Source organism: Buteo buteo, chromosome 19, assembly GCF_964188355.1.
Source record: "Buteo buteo chromosome 19, bButBut1.hap1.1, whole genome shotgun sequence".
Classification (NCBI taxonomy): domain Eukaryota; kingdom Metazoa; phylum Chordata; class Aves; order Accipitriformes; family Accipitridae; genus Buteo; species Buteo buteo.
In genome coordinates, this window is record NC_134189.1 from 26,718,908 (window position 1) to 26,740,960 (window position 22,053).

A 22,053-nucleotide genomic window follows, 5' to 3' on the forward strand; every position below is an offset into this window, starting at 1 on the left:
AAAAAATCTACAATCTTTTGGCTCAATGCCGTAGCCATATGTTTCTGCAATAATCACTTGCAGAGAGACAGCAGGCATTGTCACATCATCATATACTTTTCAAAGCCAGAATACCATTAAAATAGCTGATCATATTATCACAGTATTTATTTCAGGCCATCTGCAAACTCAGACATGCAACACCAACCAAAGTGCTTCAATTTGCTTGGAAATGAAAGTTGTCCAGAAGTCAGGAATTTTATTTTAATTGAAAATTCAGATTCCAGATCCACTTCTACAAGAACTACTTCATGGCACGCACCATGGCCACTGTTTCACAAACGCACTAGATTTCAATTACAGGAAATAGTTTGAATACTGCGAATACTGTGAATAGTGCAAATAACTGCGGTTATGCAACTGCATATACTTTGGTTATCTAAGGCAACTGCCAACTTTAAGAGTCACCACTAACGTATGTATTCGCAAACTTTCTCAGCATAGTTAATTTCGTTTCAGTAAATACATTTAAAGTAAGCGTATTTAATGTGCATGATAGAGAATACTGTAACTGAGAGTTACCATATATTCATGAGCTCAAGCTGCTTTCCCCAGACACCTCAATACCACATCTGTCCTTTCTTCATTTATATGACTTAGTCAGCCTTATTGGACACCCAATGCGGCAACTCTTGCGGTGAAGGCTCCTTGTCTCGTTTTGAAACAATGAATTCCCTATGCTTTGGTTTATACGGTTACTTTTTTCTCCAGTTAATGACAGTCAAAATGTTTTTATCTGAATTGGATTTGTCTCCTCATATATCTCAAAAGAATGCATTCTTAAATATGCTAACGTTAGAGAGGAAGATGCCACGGCAAGATTTTCTTCTATAGCTCAGATGCAAAAGGACTATTTCTACACCACTCACTTCCATGTTTGATGTAAATTAAGTGGTATCAAATTCATAATAAACTGTACTGTGATTATGTTTTTAAAAAACTTGAGTTTACTTGATTTGCAGAACTCTTGGGATTGATAATAAATTCAGTGAATATGCTGTGACTAGCCATCCTGCATATGATCATCCATATGATGCCTATACCAAAAGCCTTTCAGTCAAGGTAGCCCATCACCATCTGCAGCATAGTGTGTACAACAAATCCAGCTGAGACCTTTCTAGAAACAGATTACATCTATTGCTGTAAGTACAACTGAACACCCTAACCTAGTCCTGGCTGTCCTCAAGGGGATTACGAAAACATACAAACAAATTGCCATTCATGACATCCCCGAAAAGAATTAAATCTAGCTCGCTCACTCAGAACAGTCTTTCCCGCTAACTGGTTAAGGAGCCCCTACCTCCAGGTATGCACACAGCTCATATTCGTTCCCAGTTCGTCAACCTGAATAAAGGAAGACGACAGTATTTCCCTCCTTATCATTCCCATCCCTTGTTTTCCATCCCATACCTATACATTAATGACATTTTGTGTATGGTTCTCAACCTATCATATACTCTTTCTTTGCCTGCCATCCCTTTTGTTTCTTTATAATCTCTGATCAGCATCTGTACCCCCATTGGTAATAACACTGGCTTTAGTCACAGCAAAAAACACAGGAAAAAAAACATTAAGGGACTGCTTTGTTTCCTGCTTCATCTCTTACCTGCAAAAACTGTAGGAGGAACTTGCAGTTTCCCTGGGCAAATGGGGAACATGTTTATGTTGAATACATAAACAAGATCACAAGATCTTCAAACAGTTGGAGGGCCTTTAGAATTATAGTACAGGATCTCCTAGAGTTGATGACTCTAACAAAAGAATTTTTTATCTTCCTCAATTCTGTATTAAAGCAATTGTAAATGAGCATTTTCCTAATTCTAGTAATGGCTGTTTCCCATCAATTCAGCATACATTTACTCAAACACTTGTATGAAAACTAGCTAGTTTGTTTCAAGGTGAAGGTTTGTTGAAGTATTTTATATTTACAGTAGTGGAAATACTAAAAGATTAAGTAATCATGGGCATCTGCACATCTACATTTTTTAGGTTCTGCTAACCAGTATTAGACACACTTCCAAATTCAATAAAGGTTTCCTTTTAATTTCTTGTAATTACAACAGGAGTACGAACAGTTGAGGACATTTCAAATACAGCTGTAAAACACTGCAGGGTGTGGTGCTCTTATGAAATCAAGACACAAAGGCAGAGGCATGAAGTCTTGTCTTTTTTTTTTTTTTTTTTTTTTTTTTTTTTTTAAGTATTTCTTTACCAAGTAATGGCGCCAACCTGGATTCTGCAACCCTACATAAATCACTGCCAGTTGTGGCTAAGCTGTAATGTTAACCAACCAATTTAAAACCATTACTGACATAGAAACATGTATTTAGAGATTTTGTGCCAACTATGAAACCACACAGTTTTTCAATCATGTGAACAGGATACTCTATATGGAATGCTAAATACTAAAAGCCACATTGGGTTTTGGGGTTACCTTTCTTGATTGCTCAGTTTGGCATAGAGGGCTTTTACCAACTCTGGACATTTCAGCAAATGGTCTGTAACAATCAAGAACCTAAAGAAAAAAAAAAAAGCATTACTGGTGCTACAAAAAACAACATCTACGTTTACCCCAAATGGTGCTGGTTTTGTACAGATTTTTACTTGTAGATGACTGTGTGACATGCTTCTGGCCCTATTTGCTAATAAATACAAATTGTCACAAAATAATTGCGCATTGTTCTGCAGTACTTTTCCGAACACAGCAATGGCCATTTCCCATCAATTCAGCACACTTTTACTCAAATGCTTGAAGTTGGTTAGAGTCTTTTGCCAGTTATACAAAAGGCACACCACAATTCAAATAATAAAACACTCACTGAATTGTTCATGCATCTCAGCAAAAGGCCAAAGTTCAAGCTCAAAAACCATTATGCTACTCATCATGTCACTGTTTTTAAGCCCACCAAGCAGACAAAAAAGTGCCCAAATAATTTATCTTTTAAAAAAATTCTAACAAAGCATCAAAGCAAATGGAAACTTCTTTGTCAGATGCAAGGCAGCAAAATACTGTTCTCAGCTTACAAAAAATATCCTCATTAACAGGAATCTAAGCTGATAACCAAATCTAAATCCTTGCTCTACGAGGCAGGTAGGTATGGTCAGTCTACCCTTGTGCTAATGCCGTTATATTCACAGCAGTCAATAGCAGATGCTAGTCGTTTAATTTCAACCGAGACATGTACTCTCAGCATTATGGGGAAAAAACAAAGTATGCAAAAATATTTTTCTCCTCAAATTACAATCCTAGGAGTACTTACAGTGTTATATATGCTGCAAAGATATATGCATACTAAGCTACGCATTTTTAAAGCGGCATGTCTACCTATTAAATATAAAATAATTCTAAGTCAAATCTCAGAGCATCTCCTCTGAGCTGATGAAGCTACTGAGAACGAATAGCTAAAATATTATGAAAGCCAAGCAATTTCAATATTCCCTCCACCTCTGCCCTACTTTTCACTTTGCTGACAGCCTTTTATTTTGTGTATCCATAATCCACCACACAGCTAACAGGAAGATCACATAGAAGCCTTCCAGTTGCAACGAAGTATTTTTGGGACATATGCTCCATGACAACTGGGGAAACAGGAGAACAAGAGGTCCAAAAGATTAATAGCTCTAATGTTTCTAACAGTAACTGTGGACTTTGCCAGCATCTGGTTCAGTTACTGTAAACTAGACATTTTTAAGAGGGGGAGGAAGACGAAAAGCTATTTTGTGCGTTTTTTTTTTACTGATATTTGTACACACATTCAAGCAAAAAAAAAAAAAAAAGAAGTACAGGCATAGGAAATCATCAACCTAAAATTGGCATTCTGAGCAGTGTAGCATTGATTCAAGAGTTTCTCAACACAAATTTGAACCTACAAGGCTTCCCCAAAGTCAACAGCACAAATGTATTCCAACTGAGCAGTGCAGACTCAGCCATAACAACTGAATCAAGCCATCAGCAGGGCAGTCTACAGTTCCTGAACCAACAATTCATGGCATACAAGCCATCCACAGTTAAGCCTTCAGAATGGTAACAACTGACTTGATTTTTCAAGGATTTGAGTAGAAGCGAAGGCTTTTTATCTGGGGCTGCGAAAGAAAAAAGCATAATAATCAGAGTTGTACAGAACATAATACTTAGCCTCATAATGTACAAATTTCAGCTGACAACTAAAGTATGGTAAAAGTGCATTTAAGTTGACAAACTGAAGCCCAATTTTTCAATTTCGCAGTTGGGACTATGAATTTAAATCTTAATTTTGATGACTAACATTACTTTGAGGAAATCTTCTTGACTATTGGCCTTGTAGTTAAAAACCAATCAATAATTATCACAAAAAGATCTAATGCTACTAGGTGCACATTAGTGATGACTATTGCAAAGTGGAAGACCTGCATTTTAGTCATTACTTGGGTCTACACTCTTGTATTTATTCACACATATCTTCCACATTCTGTGGACTAGACTAGAGGAGCTTGCAGTATTTCTGAATAAACTTTCTGCTTACAAAGAAGCATAGACTTCTGTATGTGCTTCTTACCCTTTTAATTTCATGACATGATGTAACACCTCAGAAATTTCTGATTCTGTATCTAAGTTTCTGTTTTACCTTATCCGCTTCCTGCGGATAAATAGAGCCCTAGCATATTTTACAAGAGCACCACCAAAAGGTAACAGAAGAATTAGTAGTGGAGTAAAGCACTTGCAACTCTTGCTACCATGCCCAGAAATCTCGGTGGTAGTTAAGCAAGGACTCAGCAAATTAAATCTAGTATCTTTAGTCCTCAGCTCTCCTGTTTTTCATTTGGGGCAGGGGAGAAGAGGAAAGTAAGACCATCCACAACTCTGAAATAAAAAAAAAAAAAAAAAAAAAAAAAAGACATTCAGTTTTGGGTTACTGACTGAATATGGCATTTCAGATGCACACAAAAGGCTTTGGTAGGAGATTTAAACTCTCTTTGGGGGCCAACAGCAGAACCACTGGGATAAACTGAGGACCACTGTAATTTAGTGAAGGAAATGGTGAAAATTAAAGTTGTTATGCAAGCGTAACACAGTAACAAATGAACGGTGTTAAATATGCCAATTTTCCTGACTTTTAAAAAATTGTTTGGCTAAAATCCTAAAAAAATCAAGTGCTTACATAGTAGATAAATACAGGAGGAGATGTTCAGTTCAAAGACTTTACAATAGCACAAGGGCTGCATTGTACCAAATTGAACTTGAGAAGCAGCCAAGATGAAATGGTATAAGCTACATTTGCGCTCAGTATATTCCAAATGACCACTAAGCTTGCTCCAAAGCTGGGTGTAAGCAATCAACTTTATCATCAAATGTCATGCTCCATATTAAGTTGATTTGATCCCATTAGCAACTTTAGAGAACAGTGTCCTCAGTTGCAGAAAATGAGGAAACCCCCCCAAATGTTTTAGAAGAAAGAAGAAAAACGACACAGCAATTCTCTATTTGATCAGCAAACCTCTCTTCCTATCTCAAAACCAAAAGCATTTTTCATCATCCTACAATAATGCCACTCTATTCAAAATATTTAGTAAGAACAAAATAGCTATTTTTACTGTAGTTTAACAAACAAATGTAACAAATCATCTGAATTTTGAAGGAAAAAAAGAAAATTTAGACAGCTAATCTTTCAAAGCTGTATCACCAGCCTTTTTAGATGCTAAAAAAGCAATATGCCTTATGAGGAATTGTTTGGGACCAGAACATATTTTAGGAGCAGAAGTATTTTTTTGTCCTTTCACAAGAATATAAGCACTCTATCAAAACTATTTAAAAAACAATTACAAGTATAGAGCTATTTAATAACAAATGGAACAGATGTGCTGTCACAAAGACCACTAGAAACTAGATAATTCATGCCACTCAAACACCAGCACCTCTCCCTCCAAAGAAGAATAAGGAAACACATTTCCATGTTTAAGGCTCAACCCCAAGCATCAAGCACCACAATACTCCTCTCCTGAGCTGAATCAAGCACAACAGTGAACATCCTTCCATCTTCAAAAGGCATTACCCATAACGAATGCATTCTCCTTACAGGCCACGACACTGTCCACCAAGTCAACTCAGGTCTAGAAAACTGAGTTTAGGTTTCTGTATTATATCTCTGATTCAGAAGACACGGCCATTCAATTTGATAGCTACATCTGAAAGGCACTAAAAAGAGATTTACTTATGTGCAAAGTTGGAATCATTTTTTTCTGAAGAGATACCAAGAAAAAACTGGAAGATGATTAGCATTACAATCACTTCCTGCTCTCCCCGCTCCACAAAATATACAAGAAGAAAGAGGTGACAAGGTAAATAAATGTGTGAGGCTGGGCTTTGAAAGATTGAAGAAATCTGTGCCAATACACTGCTACTGCAAATAGAAAGTAGAAGCTACTTAGATCTCTACAGTTAAGGAAACTTTTCCAATTGTCAGTACTATTTAAAACCACAGTTGAACTTGGAACCTGCAACATAACTCCAACTTTCCTGGAATTAAAAATAAGAATTACTTTCTGGAGAGTAGAAGAAGGGGGCAGGGGGAACCCTAAACTGTCAGAGAGAAGAGATACGAGTTGCCAGCCCAAAATGAAAAAAAAAAAAAAAAAAAAAAAAAAAAAAAAAAAAAAAAAGAAGAAGAAGAAAACAAAAAAGGTAACATTTTCTGGTTTCTCCACCACATGCATACCAACTAAGCAACAAGCACTCTACTGAAGAGTTCCATCTTTGCCTTTAAATCTGTGCCCATGGGCGAGACTCCTTGCCACAGGAGCACTAGTTTCTGTCCACACTTCTTTCCATAAGCCAGGACAAAATAACCAAAGGCAAAAAATGGGGAGGGGGGAGCCCCACATCCTAATCTTTACAGTCATCATTGAGCTGTGGTTTCAAAAAGAGAAAGTTGATGTTCAGAAAATCTTACTTCCAATGCCAAACAGCTGACCACACTTTTAATATCGTTTTTCTGGAAGCCAAAATGCGTATTACGCCTCTTATTTTAAAATGGAAGATTTTTGTTCCTTGCTCTTCAGGAATCAAAAATACAACCTGTTTTTTCTTTCCATAGTAGCTACACTGCCCCATGCACCCACTTGGAAAAACTGATGACACAAGCTATACTCCCATCTTTAATGGAACCACCAAAGTATTTCTAAAATAAACAGGTTTTAGAACACACATTGGTCTCGGTTAGGATAAATTATAATGTAATTTTGTACTACTTTTTCCTAATTGTTTTACAAAACACATATGTTTGCAGGTTCAATATTCTAAAATAGATCTCATGTGGCATTCTGTGCTGGTTTCTTGTCTAAATACAGTAGCTTCTGAACTGTGTGACATGCTTTTCTGCTGTTGATTAATACAAACCCGAAAGGGAGTGAATGTGGATGTGTGGGGAAACACAGAGGAATGACTTTTTAAAGGCTCCACAATTTTCCAGAGCCTAAGGCATAGCTCTCTGCATGTTTTAAGAAAAAAAACTTTTACCAGAAAAAAAAAAAAAAGAAAAAAAAAAGAGGCAGTGCTGGGCAAGCCTTCGGCATACTGCACAAATGACATGGGATACTACTTGTGCTTTCTTCTTCGTTTGGAACTGCAAGGGAGTTTGTTACAGAGGACTCTTCAGACCTTGGTAGTAATCACACAGAAATAGAGTGAGTAGAAAATACATTTTAGTTACTGAACAGTGTATTCCAGCTTTGTTTCCTAAAGGAATGATATGTCCAATTCCCTGATAGCATCCTGTCATAGGCAGCAGCCGCTGAAAGCAAGCAGCACTGGAAAAAGAGAATTAGCTTACGGAGTAAGCTTACATTTGCTTACATGTTTAAGATATGTTCAACTTAGTATGTCAACACTTCAGAAGAATTAAATCGGCATACCATTAGAGAGGCATGCATATTGGAAAGATGGAAGACATACAGAAAATAAATTGTCTCACAAGGGCTTGAAAACCATGCTCATTCCTTTGAGCAGAAACAGAAGATGAACACTGGGTGGAAGAAGTGGAACCAAAAGATGCATAATGTAGAAAGACTGATCACAGTTCGAGAGACACATCTTCTGCTCCTAGGGAGCAGACAGAAAGGAACTAAATAACACTAAAAGGAAAAAAAAAAGATCACAAGAGGGTGGAAGCAACAGAACTGAAGTTGAGAGGTTTAAAAACTTTCCATGTGCAGGGAAGTATTTTAGAGGGAATGCTAATCCCACAGCTGTGATCATGAGCAGAGCAAACTGGAAGCAACAGCTAATAACCAACCTCTGAAAGGGGGGAGCCTACAATAAAGGACAAGGTGTCAGGACTACAGATAGGGCAGGAACGGTCACTCACACACCAGGCTGTAGCAGCACAGAAGTTTTTCACTAAAGTTAGAGGGTATTGATTCTTAAGCTAATAACCTAGATAGTAGCTGCATGCTGCAAAGAACAACACGTTTTCTAGAAGACAACTGCACAGCAAAGAACCATCAAGGAGATAGGATCATTTAATTAGTGTACGCCATAAATCAAATCAAAGAAAGGAAACTAACTTGTTTCTGCAGAGCCAGTGTCTTTGTAAAGACATATACTTTGAAGTATATTCTGTAACATCATACTCCTTGAAACGTTCTGAGAGCAGCAAGCTCTGGGCACTCTTCGCAAGCCCAACCACAGATCCAAACATTCAGGACAAGACAGGTAAGTTTCAACGGCTTTCAGCCCTGAAAACTTCAGTTTCTTCTTGCTCTAAGATTTTAGCCAAAAGCTATAAAACAAAGGGGTATACAGCCAGTCAGGCAATGTTTTTAAGAACCTCAGTTGGAGATACACAATCTGCCTCCTCAGATCATTGCTCTTGGGAGTTAGACCAGTGTCGTGGTTTAACCCCAGCCAGCAACTAAACACCACGCAGCCGCTCACTCACTCCCCCCCCCATCCAGTGGGATGGGGGAGAAAATTGGGAAAAGAAGTAAAACTCCTGGGTTGAGATAAGAACAGTTTAATAGAACAGAAAAGAAGAAACTAATAATAATAATGCTAACACTAATAAAATGACAACAGTAGTAATAAAAGGATTGAAATGTACAAATGATGTGCAGGGCAATTGCTCACCACCCGCCGACCGACACCCAGCCAGCTCCCGAGCGGCGAATCCCTGCCCCCCCCTTCCCAGTTCCTAAACTGGATGGGACGTCCCATGGTATGGAATACACCGTTGGCCAGTTTGGGTCAGGTGCCCTGGCTGGGCATGAGAAGCTGGAAAATCCTTGACTATAGTCTAAACACTACTGAGCAACAGCTGAAACCATCAGTGTTATCAACATTCTTCACATACTGAACTCAAAACACAGCACTGTACCAGCTACTAGGAAGACAGTTAACTCTATCCCAGCTGAAACCAGGACAACCAGCAGCAGCAGCAGCCTCAGAAGAGCTCCTAGTATTCAAGATTACAGGACTGCTAGCCTGAAACAAGTCCAGGAGCTGTGTTGACTAGAAGTTTAAAAATACAATGTCTAATATATGTTAATTAATACTATTTTAAAATGCCACTCAGCATCTAGTATTAAAAATGGCAAAGGTAGGAACATTAAAAAAATCTTGGAGCTGTTTAGAGGATCAAGCTTCTAAAAGAGAAAGAGGAGGAGTTCTTAAATCAAGAGAATATTTATTAAATGTGTGAATTACATTCTGCAACTTCACAGATTTCAGAGATAGAAGCATTTCTGATGCTTACAAGTAACCACAAGCTTAATGAAATGAACCTTCGGACCATCTGGTCTGGATTAACAGGTATGATCATACAAGGACTGAATACAAAATTTTACCAGGGCATTCCTTATAGAACTGACTTGCTTCCTAAATTTATTAACTATTTCTTAGCTTATAGCATGCCACAGAAAATACATACTAAAAAGCATATCACTCATGAAGACACACTTAAGTGTGCATCACAGCACTGTTGCCTCCCTTTCTTCCAAGTTCTGAGGCCATTTTTGTTACGCTGTCAATCTACAAACACGTTTTAAAAATGCACCAGTGCTTAAGGTCTCAAAATGTCACTATGCTGATCTGAAAAACAGCTCTCTGTTTCAAAAACTGCTTAGAAAGTGGATGGCTTGCCTTTCCATCACTGACTAGATTCAGAAGTCGCTAAACTGAGGCCTTCTCTCCCATAACCCACCCCTCTTAGGAAGCAGAGCCAACACTTCAGACATTCCTTCTTCCCCAATAGGAGGAGATCCTTGTCTTCTACCAAACGTCTTGTGATTTGAGAAGCAGGCAAATGTGACAGGAAAATTCGAGAAAGCTATGTCCTGCCTTTAAAGACGCTTCCTCCGCTCTCTTTAACTGGGAGAGGGGTTTACGGCAGACAGTAGAGGAACTGCAAAAGGTCTGCTAACAACAGCTGCTTCTAAAAAAGCAGCTCTGAGGAACTGCTCAGAATTATTTCAGATTTCCTCTGACAAAATCTCCCTCCAGAACTGCTGTGAGATTGGAGGGAGAAGCCAAAGGCATCACACTTGGAAAGAAGTTTGTCCTGAACTTTCCCTAAGGACTTTTCTAGCTTGGAGACAGAAAACTGGATTCTAAACATGAATGTGGGATCACGAACAGAGGAGGAATTGCCAATTCACCAAGAAAAGATTTTAAAGATGTGCTTGCCCTCCTGCGATAGGTGAAGAGTAGAAAACCCAACATGTGCTAGCCGAATGGAGTAGTGAGGACCCCATGGGAGAGACTACAGTTCAGCCAATGGCCTTATATCCAAATATTTGTCCTGGATGTCCTCTCTCTGTCCTAATGGTTCATGGCAGAAACTACAAAAATAACTTGAGCATCGTAAGTGTTTATTTGTGGAATTCATTGGATACTAACTTAGAGGAACATTAAGTCATAAATTTCAGCGCACAATAAAAGAAAAGGGAATAAAATAACGAATAAAAGTTTTGCCTATAACCAAAACTCGCCTGGTTATTCCAAGAAAGATTTTCAATACCTAAAAGCAGCATTTGACAGCAAGAAAGCCCAGCCAAGAGGAATAAACACACGTGGCATTCACTTTTTATTTGGTGTAATACGAAACCAGATACTCCAGCTGAGAGACAAGAAGGTAGGCAGGAATTAAGCAATATTTTTAACTTTAAAAGTAAGAACATGTTAATTTTAGTCATTCATGAGTCCAGCAGTGAGCATAACCTTCTGGAAGAAGAACAGTTTGTATTTCGGCTCAGCCATATAATGCTGTAACAGCCGCTTAAAAATGGTTGCTGTGCACTTTGTTAGCTGTGGCGCAAGGTACCCAAATCTTTACAACAGAGTACTGGCTCTGTTGCAAATACCGCGGGTATGTAAATTCGTTTAAGCAATCCTAGTGGTATGTACTTCAGTGAGAACTGAAGTACAGCTGCAAATTCTCAATGAATTGCTGACAAAAAAAAATATTTTTTCTACAGTCCAGCCAGAGAGGCGCCCAAAGATTAGCTTTGACTTCATAAGAAAAGGGACAGAAATCTTTTTATGCACTTTTACCTGACTGTATCTCACACATACTCTTCTGTATCAGAAAATAACATAGTCCCTCAATCTGGGGGGACAGGAAGTGCTTTAGTAATGAACCAAGAATTAGTTCAAACCAGGAAGATTATATGCAATGATAAAAATGGACACCAAAGCAAGAGCAGCAATACACCAGGGTCTAAACTTATTCTAAACATACCCTCAAAGCAGCAATGACTATCTTTCACACACCTAATTGCAGAAAACTGCAATTCATTAGTTATCCAAAAATGTTTCAGAAATAGAAGGGTCTAATGAAAGAATAGCTATTATCAGCATAAGGCACATGCAAACCTACACAATTTCAAAAGCTGTCCTAAAGAGACAGCATTACTACATGTCAGGACCAACGCTGACCCAAGGACAAAGCTTAGCTTTTCACTTATTGTCAAAAAAGTGTTCTTATATTCAAGACAAGAATCTTCAGCTGTCTTCAGCCAAAGTAAATAACATTACTTCTACCAAAATAAGTAATCCTGTTTACTGTTCAGCTTTTCTGTTCACAGCTAAGTAGTGTTAGGAGGCCATTTCTGGACATTGCCTGCTCACTCTGATCACAGGAACAGAGCAGCACTTTACACTACTAAATGGAGAGCAGCGAAAAGTTCACAACAGTTTCCTACAGAAAACAGATGCAACATGACCAGCATCAATTGAGCTTTCCCCTAAATTCAGAGGGCCGGCAGAGAAAACCACTGGAGTAGGCAGGACACAAGAAAGTCAGCACAAGAGCTGTCTAGCTTGCTTCCTGCTGCTTAGCAATAAGAAAAAGGTAAGAAAGCAAGCAAGCAATAGAAGGTATCATCATTACATTACATGATTATATCCATCCACATTTATCGTACAGAAGGATTAGTGCTAGTAAAAAAAACAGGCTTTCAGACTCAACTCAAGGCTACCCTCAAAACAAACCAATTCTATTCTAATATTCTATACAGAAAAAAAAAAAAAAAAAGAAAACTATTTGGATTGGGAGGTTCAGCTGTGTGACATCAGGTGTATTACTTGTAAATGCTCTTACAGTATGTGCTTTACAAATGGAAGAATGATAGAAAAATGCAAAGAATCCGAGATACAAGCTGCAGATACCTTCTGAAAATGTAGTCAGTTATTCACAGGACTCAGTGAATATCCTCTGTGATTAAAGCTACACGAAGAACAACTTGTTGCCTATAAAATACATGCTGCATTAATACTGCCAAGAGAACAAGAAAAAAAACTCTTGATACTTTGCAAAAAAAAAAAAAAAAAAAGATATTGCAAGACTTAGCAATGATTGTTCTACTTGTAACAAGACTACTAACTTTGTAGGCTCTTCCAAACCTTTAACTACATAGAAATACACCATGCAGTACAGGCTCACAAGATGCATGTATGGTCTAAGAAAAAAGCATTACATTAGTGTAACACACTGACCTATGGCTAACTGGAAGAGGGAAGAAAAAAAAAATTGAGACACAGAAAAATCATAACCAAAACCAGAAAAAAAAGACTTCGTTAAAATCAGTGTTGCGTAAGGAATAGCATATGCTAGCAGATTTCCATTGAAAATATGAAAAACAAACCTTACACCAACCTTTTGTTTTTTTTTTTTAAATTTTAAATAAAAAAATGTTACTTTCTTACCTCCCTCTCTGCACCAAGTAGACCAAAGATACTACATGTATTCTAATACATAAATATCATAGTTCCTTTCAGGGTTGAAATCACTTCCTTTTTTTAAAAAAAGTCTAATATGAAGAAAGAACATATTTTGCCATTTAAATTACCCTCATCCATGACAAATATTATCTCACAATAAGAACATATAAACACAAGGGAGAACCAGAGAGTAAATGTGTTTCTTGAGATGGGAGATATAAGAAATGGAGTATTAGAAGAACAAATGAAGTGAGGATCAAGAAACGGGGGGAAAGGGGTACAAGATGAATCACAAAAAGGCTCTAGAGCTACAAAGAGACAGAAAAATCAGCCTTTCCTAGCAAGGAATTATCTTTTTTTACTTTCAAGGTAATGCTGTTTGAGTACCTATTCAATGCTTCATATTGCACTGTTGCAATACACTTTTTGGTTTAGATTTTGCACTTGTGAATGCACTTTACTTGTGTTGACGTGAAAATAGTGCCAACATTATTGAAAGATTTCCATTTATGAGTTGGTTCAAGATGACTATATAAAATGCCAAGAATTGTACACTACAAACTCATTACTTTTTCTTTCAGTTAGGAAAACTGGTAACGAGCTTTGAGACTTAACTAGCCAATGTTAAAAAAATATGAATGAAAACCAAATGTATTATTTAGTTAATGCCTGGAAGATATTCCAATGCTTTTTTGTATATTCCATGTATGAGGAACTCAGCCTTCTGACAGGAATTACAGGACAAACATTCTGCAACTGCCTTATGGCAGGACTAGGATTACTCTTTTCTAGCCATCTCTTTTCCTTCATCACGGTCTTATATCTTGTACAGAAGTTTGACCCATTTCAATTTCAAGACTACTCTGAAGGGAGACCGTTTCTAACCCACATCAAACATCCACAGTGGAGGTGAGACATTTTCATTTTAACATCAACAGAACGCACTTCAGACTAGAAAGATCAGGGAAATGGATACCTCGGCATTTATTTTGATGCTGCATTTATTCTGCAGTTACCTTCAAAATATAATTTTAACACCATGACAACCTCTTCCAGCTCTCCCTGGCTTTCATATCTCAGTCAAAATACATTTCAGCATATCTTCAATACATAAAGAAAATTAAGGACAATCAAGAGAATTACCTGAAAAGCAATCTTTCACATGTGTTTATATTGACAGATGCCAAAACTAAAGATTCAGTTTGTCACTTTTGAAATAGAAGTCTGGTCAACTGACCCTGAAACTTTGAGTTTGCTTTCTGAAAACTATTTATGTCCTAAGCAAATTGACCTGGTTATGAAAAAAGCCCAGCCACAAACAATTTTTTTTCATTTTTTCAGTACAAAAGCAAACTGTTAAATGACATTTGCTTTTCATTCAATCATCTTAATTCTGTTTAGAGACTTCCCAAATAACTAGTAAACCCCTGACAATTGTTTAAATTCAAAATGTAGTTAGAAAGATGACCTTCAAAAGAAGGCTACAAAAACATACAAACTATCCTCCCCTCCCTGCCCCCCGCCCTTGGAATGCATCATATAACAATTAACTGAATGTGCATCCTTACTGATGCAGGGCAGAACATTCCTCATATGCATAACTGACAACAATATTTACAAGAATGGCCATTAGCAAAAAATATAAAAGCTCAATGGAACAAAACCACTGATTAGGTGCTCTTAAAGTATGAAAATGAAATGTGCAAGATTCACAAACAAAACGTCTTCTCTGTTTTGGTATAAAAGTGATTGCATGTTGCACTAGACAACGGATCTGTTTAAAAAAAAAAAAAAAGAAGAAGAAAAAACCCCACATTTTATGTAGCACTCACAAGCACTGGTCATGCAAGTCTTCCTAGCATGACCCAATAACTGAAGTCTGTAAGACTAGATTCTGCGTTAACTTTATCTCCAAAATCTCCACAAACCAGCACACAAGTATAAAGTAGTTTACATTCTAGAACCCTGTTTCACTAAACAACAAAAAAAACCCCAAAAGACCATGATCTTAAAATTCCTGTCTATATCCTCAACAAATATGTAGTCTTATTTTACCAGCAATCAAAAGTCAGCGAAAGTATCATGAAAATAATCTCTATACCAAATTACTAACTTCTAAATAGATCTTCATTTACTACTTAGCAGTGTCACAAATTTAGACATTTTAATACAGTGATTTACACTAGAAAAACATCTAATTAAGAGGGGAAAAAAATCTAAAGATACATACGACCATTCAGACTCCAGCTGCTCTTTGTAGACTTTCAGGACTTGAAGAGCCACAGTCAAGTTCCCAGGATACAGTAGTTCTCTCACCTTCTCTGAATTAAGGCAGGTGAACAGTACCATACAACAATAGGCAACAATCTTCTCATCACTGTATGCTAGGCACGTCCTTCAAGAGAAAATAAGGAGTTAAGAAAATAAGTTAAAACTGACCCTGGAAAAACAGAATAGTGGCATTCAGCTCGTTGAGTTGTTCTTCTTTGCTGTCTTTTAGAGAATCATGAGTTTGTCATTGCCTAAGAGGGATAGGAATCATCTGCAAACAAAAACATCCAACTCCTAGCTGAAGGTCAAACTTAACAGATGCTAATGCTAAACTGGAACTAACTGGAGATCTAGAGATTGAATGAAACCATAATAACCATCTGCCTCTACTATCATAAGGTCGTTCTACATCCAGTGCTGACAAGCAGGCTCCAAAAACACACTCAGAATGATTATCAAATTCAATGAATGCGCCGTTGTTACTAGCTCAATATGAAAACTTTGGCCAAACTCATCAACAATATTGTCGTGTATCTGCACAAAATCGTTTATGTAATATTTCGTTACACATGTGTCATCAAACCTCCAGGAAGATATTCTGGTGAGGTTAGGAGGGGGGCAAAAGTATTGGAAGACACAAAAACTAAGTCACTTTTGTAGATTCCAGCTGATGCACAAGTACTGACAGGTCTGCACAGCAGCAAAGTGAATAAAGAAAAAGCTATGATTCTTGGAAGTGAGTCTAACTACTTGAAAACACCTCTGAAATAAAGCTTGTGTTTGCAGCTCATAATTTGAAATAGAGTTTTCTTCCAGTTTCTGTTAGATGAAATCAATTTACTGTTAGTTTAGAACAAGCAGGTTTTTAAAGGTCCTGACCCCTGCGGTTGACTACCAAAAAAAAAAAACCAACCATCTACAGGATATGGTCTCAACTATCCCATTCTCACCAAAGTTATTTTTCAAAGCTTCATGGTGCTAGTAGAGGCACAACTATCATGTACAAAAGATTTGAATACAACCACAGAAATTACATTAGAAAAAAAACCCGCATCCATGCTTACAAGAAGAGATCTGGGAAAGCACACTTCCAAATGCTATTCTGGGAATCTCCATTTCCTGCTGCAATGTTTCCAAGAAACTGAAGACTACAGCGAAGAGCTGAAAAAAAAACCCCAGAAAATATATTAACAGGAATTCAAAGAAACACTAATAAATTTCATATAAATGACAAACTTCAACGTAACAGCTATACACTACAGAATCCATCTAAATTAAGATTTGGATGCAGTATTTCACTGCTATTGTACATAGATATTTGCATTTTCTCTTGTAATGCAAATAGTTTTACAAAGTATTCTAGAATTATACCCAAAACACATCAATTTTTTTCCTCAGACTTACAGGAATATTAAACATTGGTCATTAGTGATTACAAGAACTGATTGACTCTGTCAAGGTTTAAGACAGACTGAAATTAGTGAAAGCTTGGAGCTACAGTTAGCACAAACTGAAGCAGACCCGTGCTGAACCAGTGGCTGCCCCATGGCAGTGCCCATTTTGCCTCTTCCAGATCTGAGATGGCTTTCTTCCTTGTATTAAATTAACACAAATAGGCTGCCTGTCATCACCTGAACTCTGCAAGAGCAGCTCTGCCTGCTACGAAGAGAGCTCCCCAGGCACCCTCCCTAAGCTGGCCAGAGACGGCTTGAAAATTTTGTTGCAGCAGGTAGAGCCAGAGCAAGAGAACTGAATCTGTTCCCTCGCTACCCACATTAAATTCTATGTAGCTGGACAAATCATTATATAATATGATGATGTGCTTAATACTTTCTGATTTCTATCCCAGAAAAATTAAAGCCAGCACTCCAAGTAACTTTGCCTCCAATTTTATCACTGGATTTAATACAGCAGACTTCTACTACTACAAAGGGTTTATTCCAGCCTCCTCTCAATACAGACTTAAAATATGGGAAGATGACATTTCATCATACAAGTTAATATCCTGAAGCGTGCCAAAAGATGTAAATTCATGCAAAATAAAAGCATGAACCCACAGACCTCACAAAATTAAACCACTTTTTTTGGCCCTACTGACAGCTCTCAATAGCCTGGCCCTTATTAATAGGTTGGCAAAGAAACTTAAATGTTACAATGCAGTTTAATAGATATTACAAACACCAGCTTATTACAGATGGAGGTGGCTGATATTTCCAGGTTCTGAAAATATAAAATTAGGTCTCTTTGAAAGGTGCTGTGCCAGCTGGCAGCCAGATTTCCTACAGAGGTCTGGGCATATATGTCCTCTCGGGAACAAAAAGAAAGCAAGTCTAAAATGAGGTCACTTGGGCTTAGGGAATAGTAACTTTTTTTTTTTCCATATATATTTTTTTAAGCCCAAAATACGCATGTCCTCTCCATAATGCATTCTGAATCATCTCCTTTATGCTTTAGCTCTTAAGATCTCTGTTCTCTCTCACTGCACATCTGCACTTTTTTATTATTTCTGCTCGTCGTTATGCTTCCGCTTCTCCCATCCATCTGGTTCCCATCCTGCTTACTCAGAATTTTTCTGAAGGACAGCAAGCATGGGCACGCTACTTTTCTAGCAGACATTTTATGGAAATACTTCCCTGCTAGAAGAAACTAACGAGGCAGTAAATCCTAGGAATAGGGTATTATTTCTCTGCGTGAATGCCTTACCTACTCTACTCTGAGAAACATGAAGTTGGTTGATTATACTCCAACCTTTACCTGAATTTGTTTGACCTTTTCCAGCTATCAATCACATTTTGGCCATTAGAGATTAAGCTGTCAAAAAAATACTACAGACTAGGAAAAAAAAAAAAAAGTTAAAGATCTTTTAAAAAGAAGTTGCCATCCTTACTGTAACAAAGATGAAATGCTATGAACACATTTGCAATACAATAATAAATATCTAAAAATTCTCTATTAATCACACATTGGAGTCTTAGTATTTGTGAAAGCAACCAACACTGCCCTTGTTCAATTGTGATGTTTTGAACAAACAAGAAGGATCCAGGAAAAGGTCATGATTCTGTGGATGTACTATCGAAAAAAAAACCCAAACAGTTTAATCTGTAAGTACTGGTTTTTAACCAGTAAGGGTTAAATTTTTTCCTTTAATTAGAGGACACAATTCAATACATGGGCAAGCAGATAATCTGTGAGAAAAGCTACTGTTATCTACTCACAAGTAAGCAGAAAAAGAAGATGTCCTGATAATGCAACATTTCCTCGTGCAAGTAATCTCATGTGATGAATCTCAGCAATTAAAAAAAGATGTGATTCTACAAACACCTGAGGTAATTGAGCTACACCAGGAGTACAGATTACACACAACAGGACCTAGCGCACAATCCGTCCAATCAATTCATGTGCTCTGTCACAACTACAAGGTAACTGCTGCACTGCTGCTGCAGTGCCTAAACTCCTTTTCCCTATTAAAAAAAAAAAGTAATTCCTATTACAAAAAACTGCAACTCATTTCAGAGTACTTTGTGTGATGCCAGGTCAATGACATATGCCAAATACGGCTCATGTACTTGAGAGTGAACACTCATGTTTTGGCTTCTGTGATCAGGGATCTACTTCTGAGAAGCCAGGTCTGCTGGGAGCTGAGGAGATTCTCCCGACCAAGTGGGACAAGAGGGTCTTCACCAACAAGCTGGACAGACTTACTCCACCTGGAGTTCTGCGTCCAGCTCTGGGGTTCCCAGCACAAGGCAGACACGGACCTGTTCGAGCGAGTCCACAGGGGGCCACGAAAACGATCAAAGGGCTGGAACACCTCTCCTGTGAAGACAGGCTGAGAAAGTTGGGGTTGTTCGGCCTGGGGAAGAGAAGGCTCCCAAAGAGACCATATCACAACCTTTCAATATGTAAAGGGAGCTTATAAAAATGGAGAGAGGGAGACTTTTTACCAGGGCCTGTAGTGACAGGACAAGGGGCAACAGTTTTAAACTGAAAGAGGGTAGGTTTAGATTGGATATAAGAGAAGTTTTTTTATGATGAGGGTGGTGAGACACTGGAACAGGCTGCCCAGAGAAGCTGTGGATGCCCCATCATTAGAAGTGTTCAAGGCCAGGTTGGATGGGGCTTTGAGCAACCTGGTCTAGTGGAAGGTATCCCTGCCCATGGTGGGCAGGTTGGACTAGATGATCTTTATAGGTCCCTTCCAACCCAAACCATTCTACGATTCTATGTGCCATGTCCAGCAGTCACAGATGGAAAGTCAATGATGAAGAGGAGCAAACAGCATTAAAAGTCATTACAGCACCACAACTAGAGTAGCTCATCACAACATGTTCTGTGAATCACATCACAGTAGCATCTGCATGGTTATGCTTAAAAAAAAACCCCAAACAAATACTCCCCCTCAAAACCCCACAGGTGCACCTGCTGGTCTTAGAGTATGCAAATGTCTCATATGCAGTGTTTTTTTCCAAAGATGATTCCAGATAAAATATACTAGCCTAGCACCAAGCTACCAAGTGACACTGAATTTTGATATGACCATTGGAAATCTACACTTTGGTATTTATGATTTAAAAAAAGAAACCCACAAAAAATCCAACTAGAGCTGTTAATTCACAGCAAGGTATGCATGTGTTAAAAAATGCAAATGCTACAAGTGAAGTATTGCATTCCCAACTATGGAACTCTCTTCTTAGGATTCAATTTCCATGATTCTTTTTTGGTTTACCTCTATTGGACTTGACTGCTGCAACATATGATTCTACTGTGCTTAGAAATCTGTAGAATACAGATACTGCTTTTCTCCTTTCCAACAATTTCATTGTCCTTAGAGCAAAAGCAAGAAAATCTAGACACCGACTAAGACAGACTTCCACACAGTATACCAGCTGAAACTATTCTGCCATCCATTCAATAAGCCATGTGCTTTCTAAAAAGGGGAAGGAAAAAAAGAAAGAAAAAAGGAAGACGACTATTTCATTTTTTTACCTGCAAATGTACAGATCTTTATGAAACTAAAAATAACGGTCAACCACTCTTTCCAGCTGCATTAGCTAGTATTTGGGAAATACTACTCATAACAATTATTTAAAAAGTATGTCTTTTCAATAGGACTGATTTATTTAACATCTTAAGTCCACCCCCTAGCTGCTGGTGTCTATAAGCACTGACTTTAACAAATATTTCTGTAGCTATCAGCACAACTAAATTTTAATTTAAAAACCATTACGCTGTGTGTGGTCACAAGGCTATTTTTAACCTGATGGTCAACCGCTGTGAAGTTACATGTACTAAGATGTAACTTCTGATACACATATCGACCCTAGAGCTGAAGATATTTTTCCCCCATTAAGATTTCAATGGTTCCTATAAAAGCACGATGTTCTTTTGCAAATGCAAATACTTAGATTACATGTTGCTTTCACAACCAGCCTGCAATGGGTTATGGAGAATTTTCTAAGTTCTACAAAAAAACCCTCTTTATACAACAGAGCAACAGGTACAAGGGGAAACACTGACACTTTTCCTTATGAATTCTGGTACCTAAATGTCTGTCTACATGTAAACTGATCGTTTAGAGTTGCTCAATGCCACCCATGCAAGGTGAGGCAGCTGATACTTTACAGCCCTGCATGAGGATGACTTAAAATGCACTCCAGCAGTCCAGTACCTTCAAGATCACAGCTCCATTTCTTCCTTTCAGTCTCTTACAATCACACACTAACTGAACCAAGCTCTAGCGCACACTTTTCATTTCACGATTATATTGCACTACTACCCGGATGATCTGAAGGACACAAATGAACTTTTCACAGGCCTGACCTTGCGTCTTGCTCCTCACAAAGACGTCGTTTCACACAGTGTCATTTGCAGAATCAGACTGAGTATTAGATGAAAACCTAAATCCTTGAAGTTATTAGGACAAAGATTTTAAGCATTATGATTTTAAAATGCAATATATTGTTTCCTTCTGTTCCACATGGTAAGGTGAAAATATTTCAAAAAAATTATTAAAGTTCCAGTAATGAAGTTAGAAGAGTTTATTGCTGGTAAGCCTCTATCAACAAGATTAACTGCAATTTCTCCCCCCCCAGTATCTTTCCTGATTAGATTGCTACACACAAGCATTATGACATTATGCAACATATTTTGCTGTAGTGTGTATTATTTAAATGTTTATATTCATACACATTTTTACAGCTTCCTTACAGAATATGAGTTTTTTTCCTGGTGGATAATCAGACTTACCTTTCAAAGTCCTACTACAATTTCGCTAGTCAAGAACAGGAGGCCATGAACTTGCTCACCAATCACTATGAAAAACCTTGACCTTAGCTGCAGAGGCTTACAACAGTCATAAGAGGAGATTTCCATTCTTTTTATTTGGGACAGACAGCACAGAGATAGTTATAAGTACAATCCTCTGCCTTTACTGGAGTTACACAGAGATATAAAATAAATCCAATGAAAGCATGTATGAAGCTGTACAATATCACATGCCAGACTGCAAACATAAGGTTAGGAAACTTGCATATCTCTCTTTAATACTTTGCTAA

General features: G+C 37.8%; 1 protein-coding gene across 2 annotated transcripts in view; it reads right to left on the reverse strand.

Moving 5' to 3' along the window:
* Window positions 1–22,053, reverse strand: part of ATXN10 (ataxin 10) — a 107,367-nt gene that overhangs the window by 61,488 nt on the left and 23,826 nt on the right. Inside the window, exons 4-6 of one of the 2 annotated variants that reach the window (XM_075051805.1) lie at window positions 16,564–16,660; window positions 15,459–15,623; window positions 2,474–2,554 (exon numbers count right to left, since the gene is read on the reverse strand). In XM_075051805.1, the coding sequence (XP_074907906.1) occupies window positions 2,474–2,554; window positions 15,459–15,623; window positions 16,564–16,660 (343 nt within the window). The remainder of the gene's footprint in view (window positions 1–2,473; window positions 2,555–15,458; window positions 15,624–16,563; window positions 16,661–22,053) is intronic. The other variant, XM_075051806.1, reaches the window with a different exon arrangement.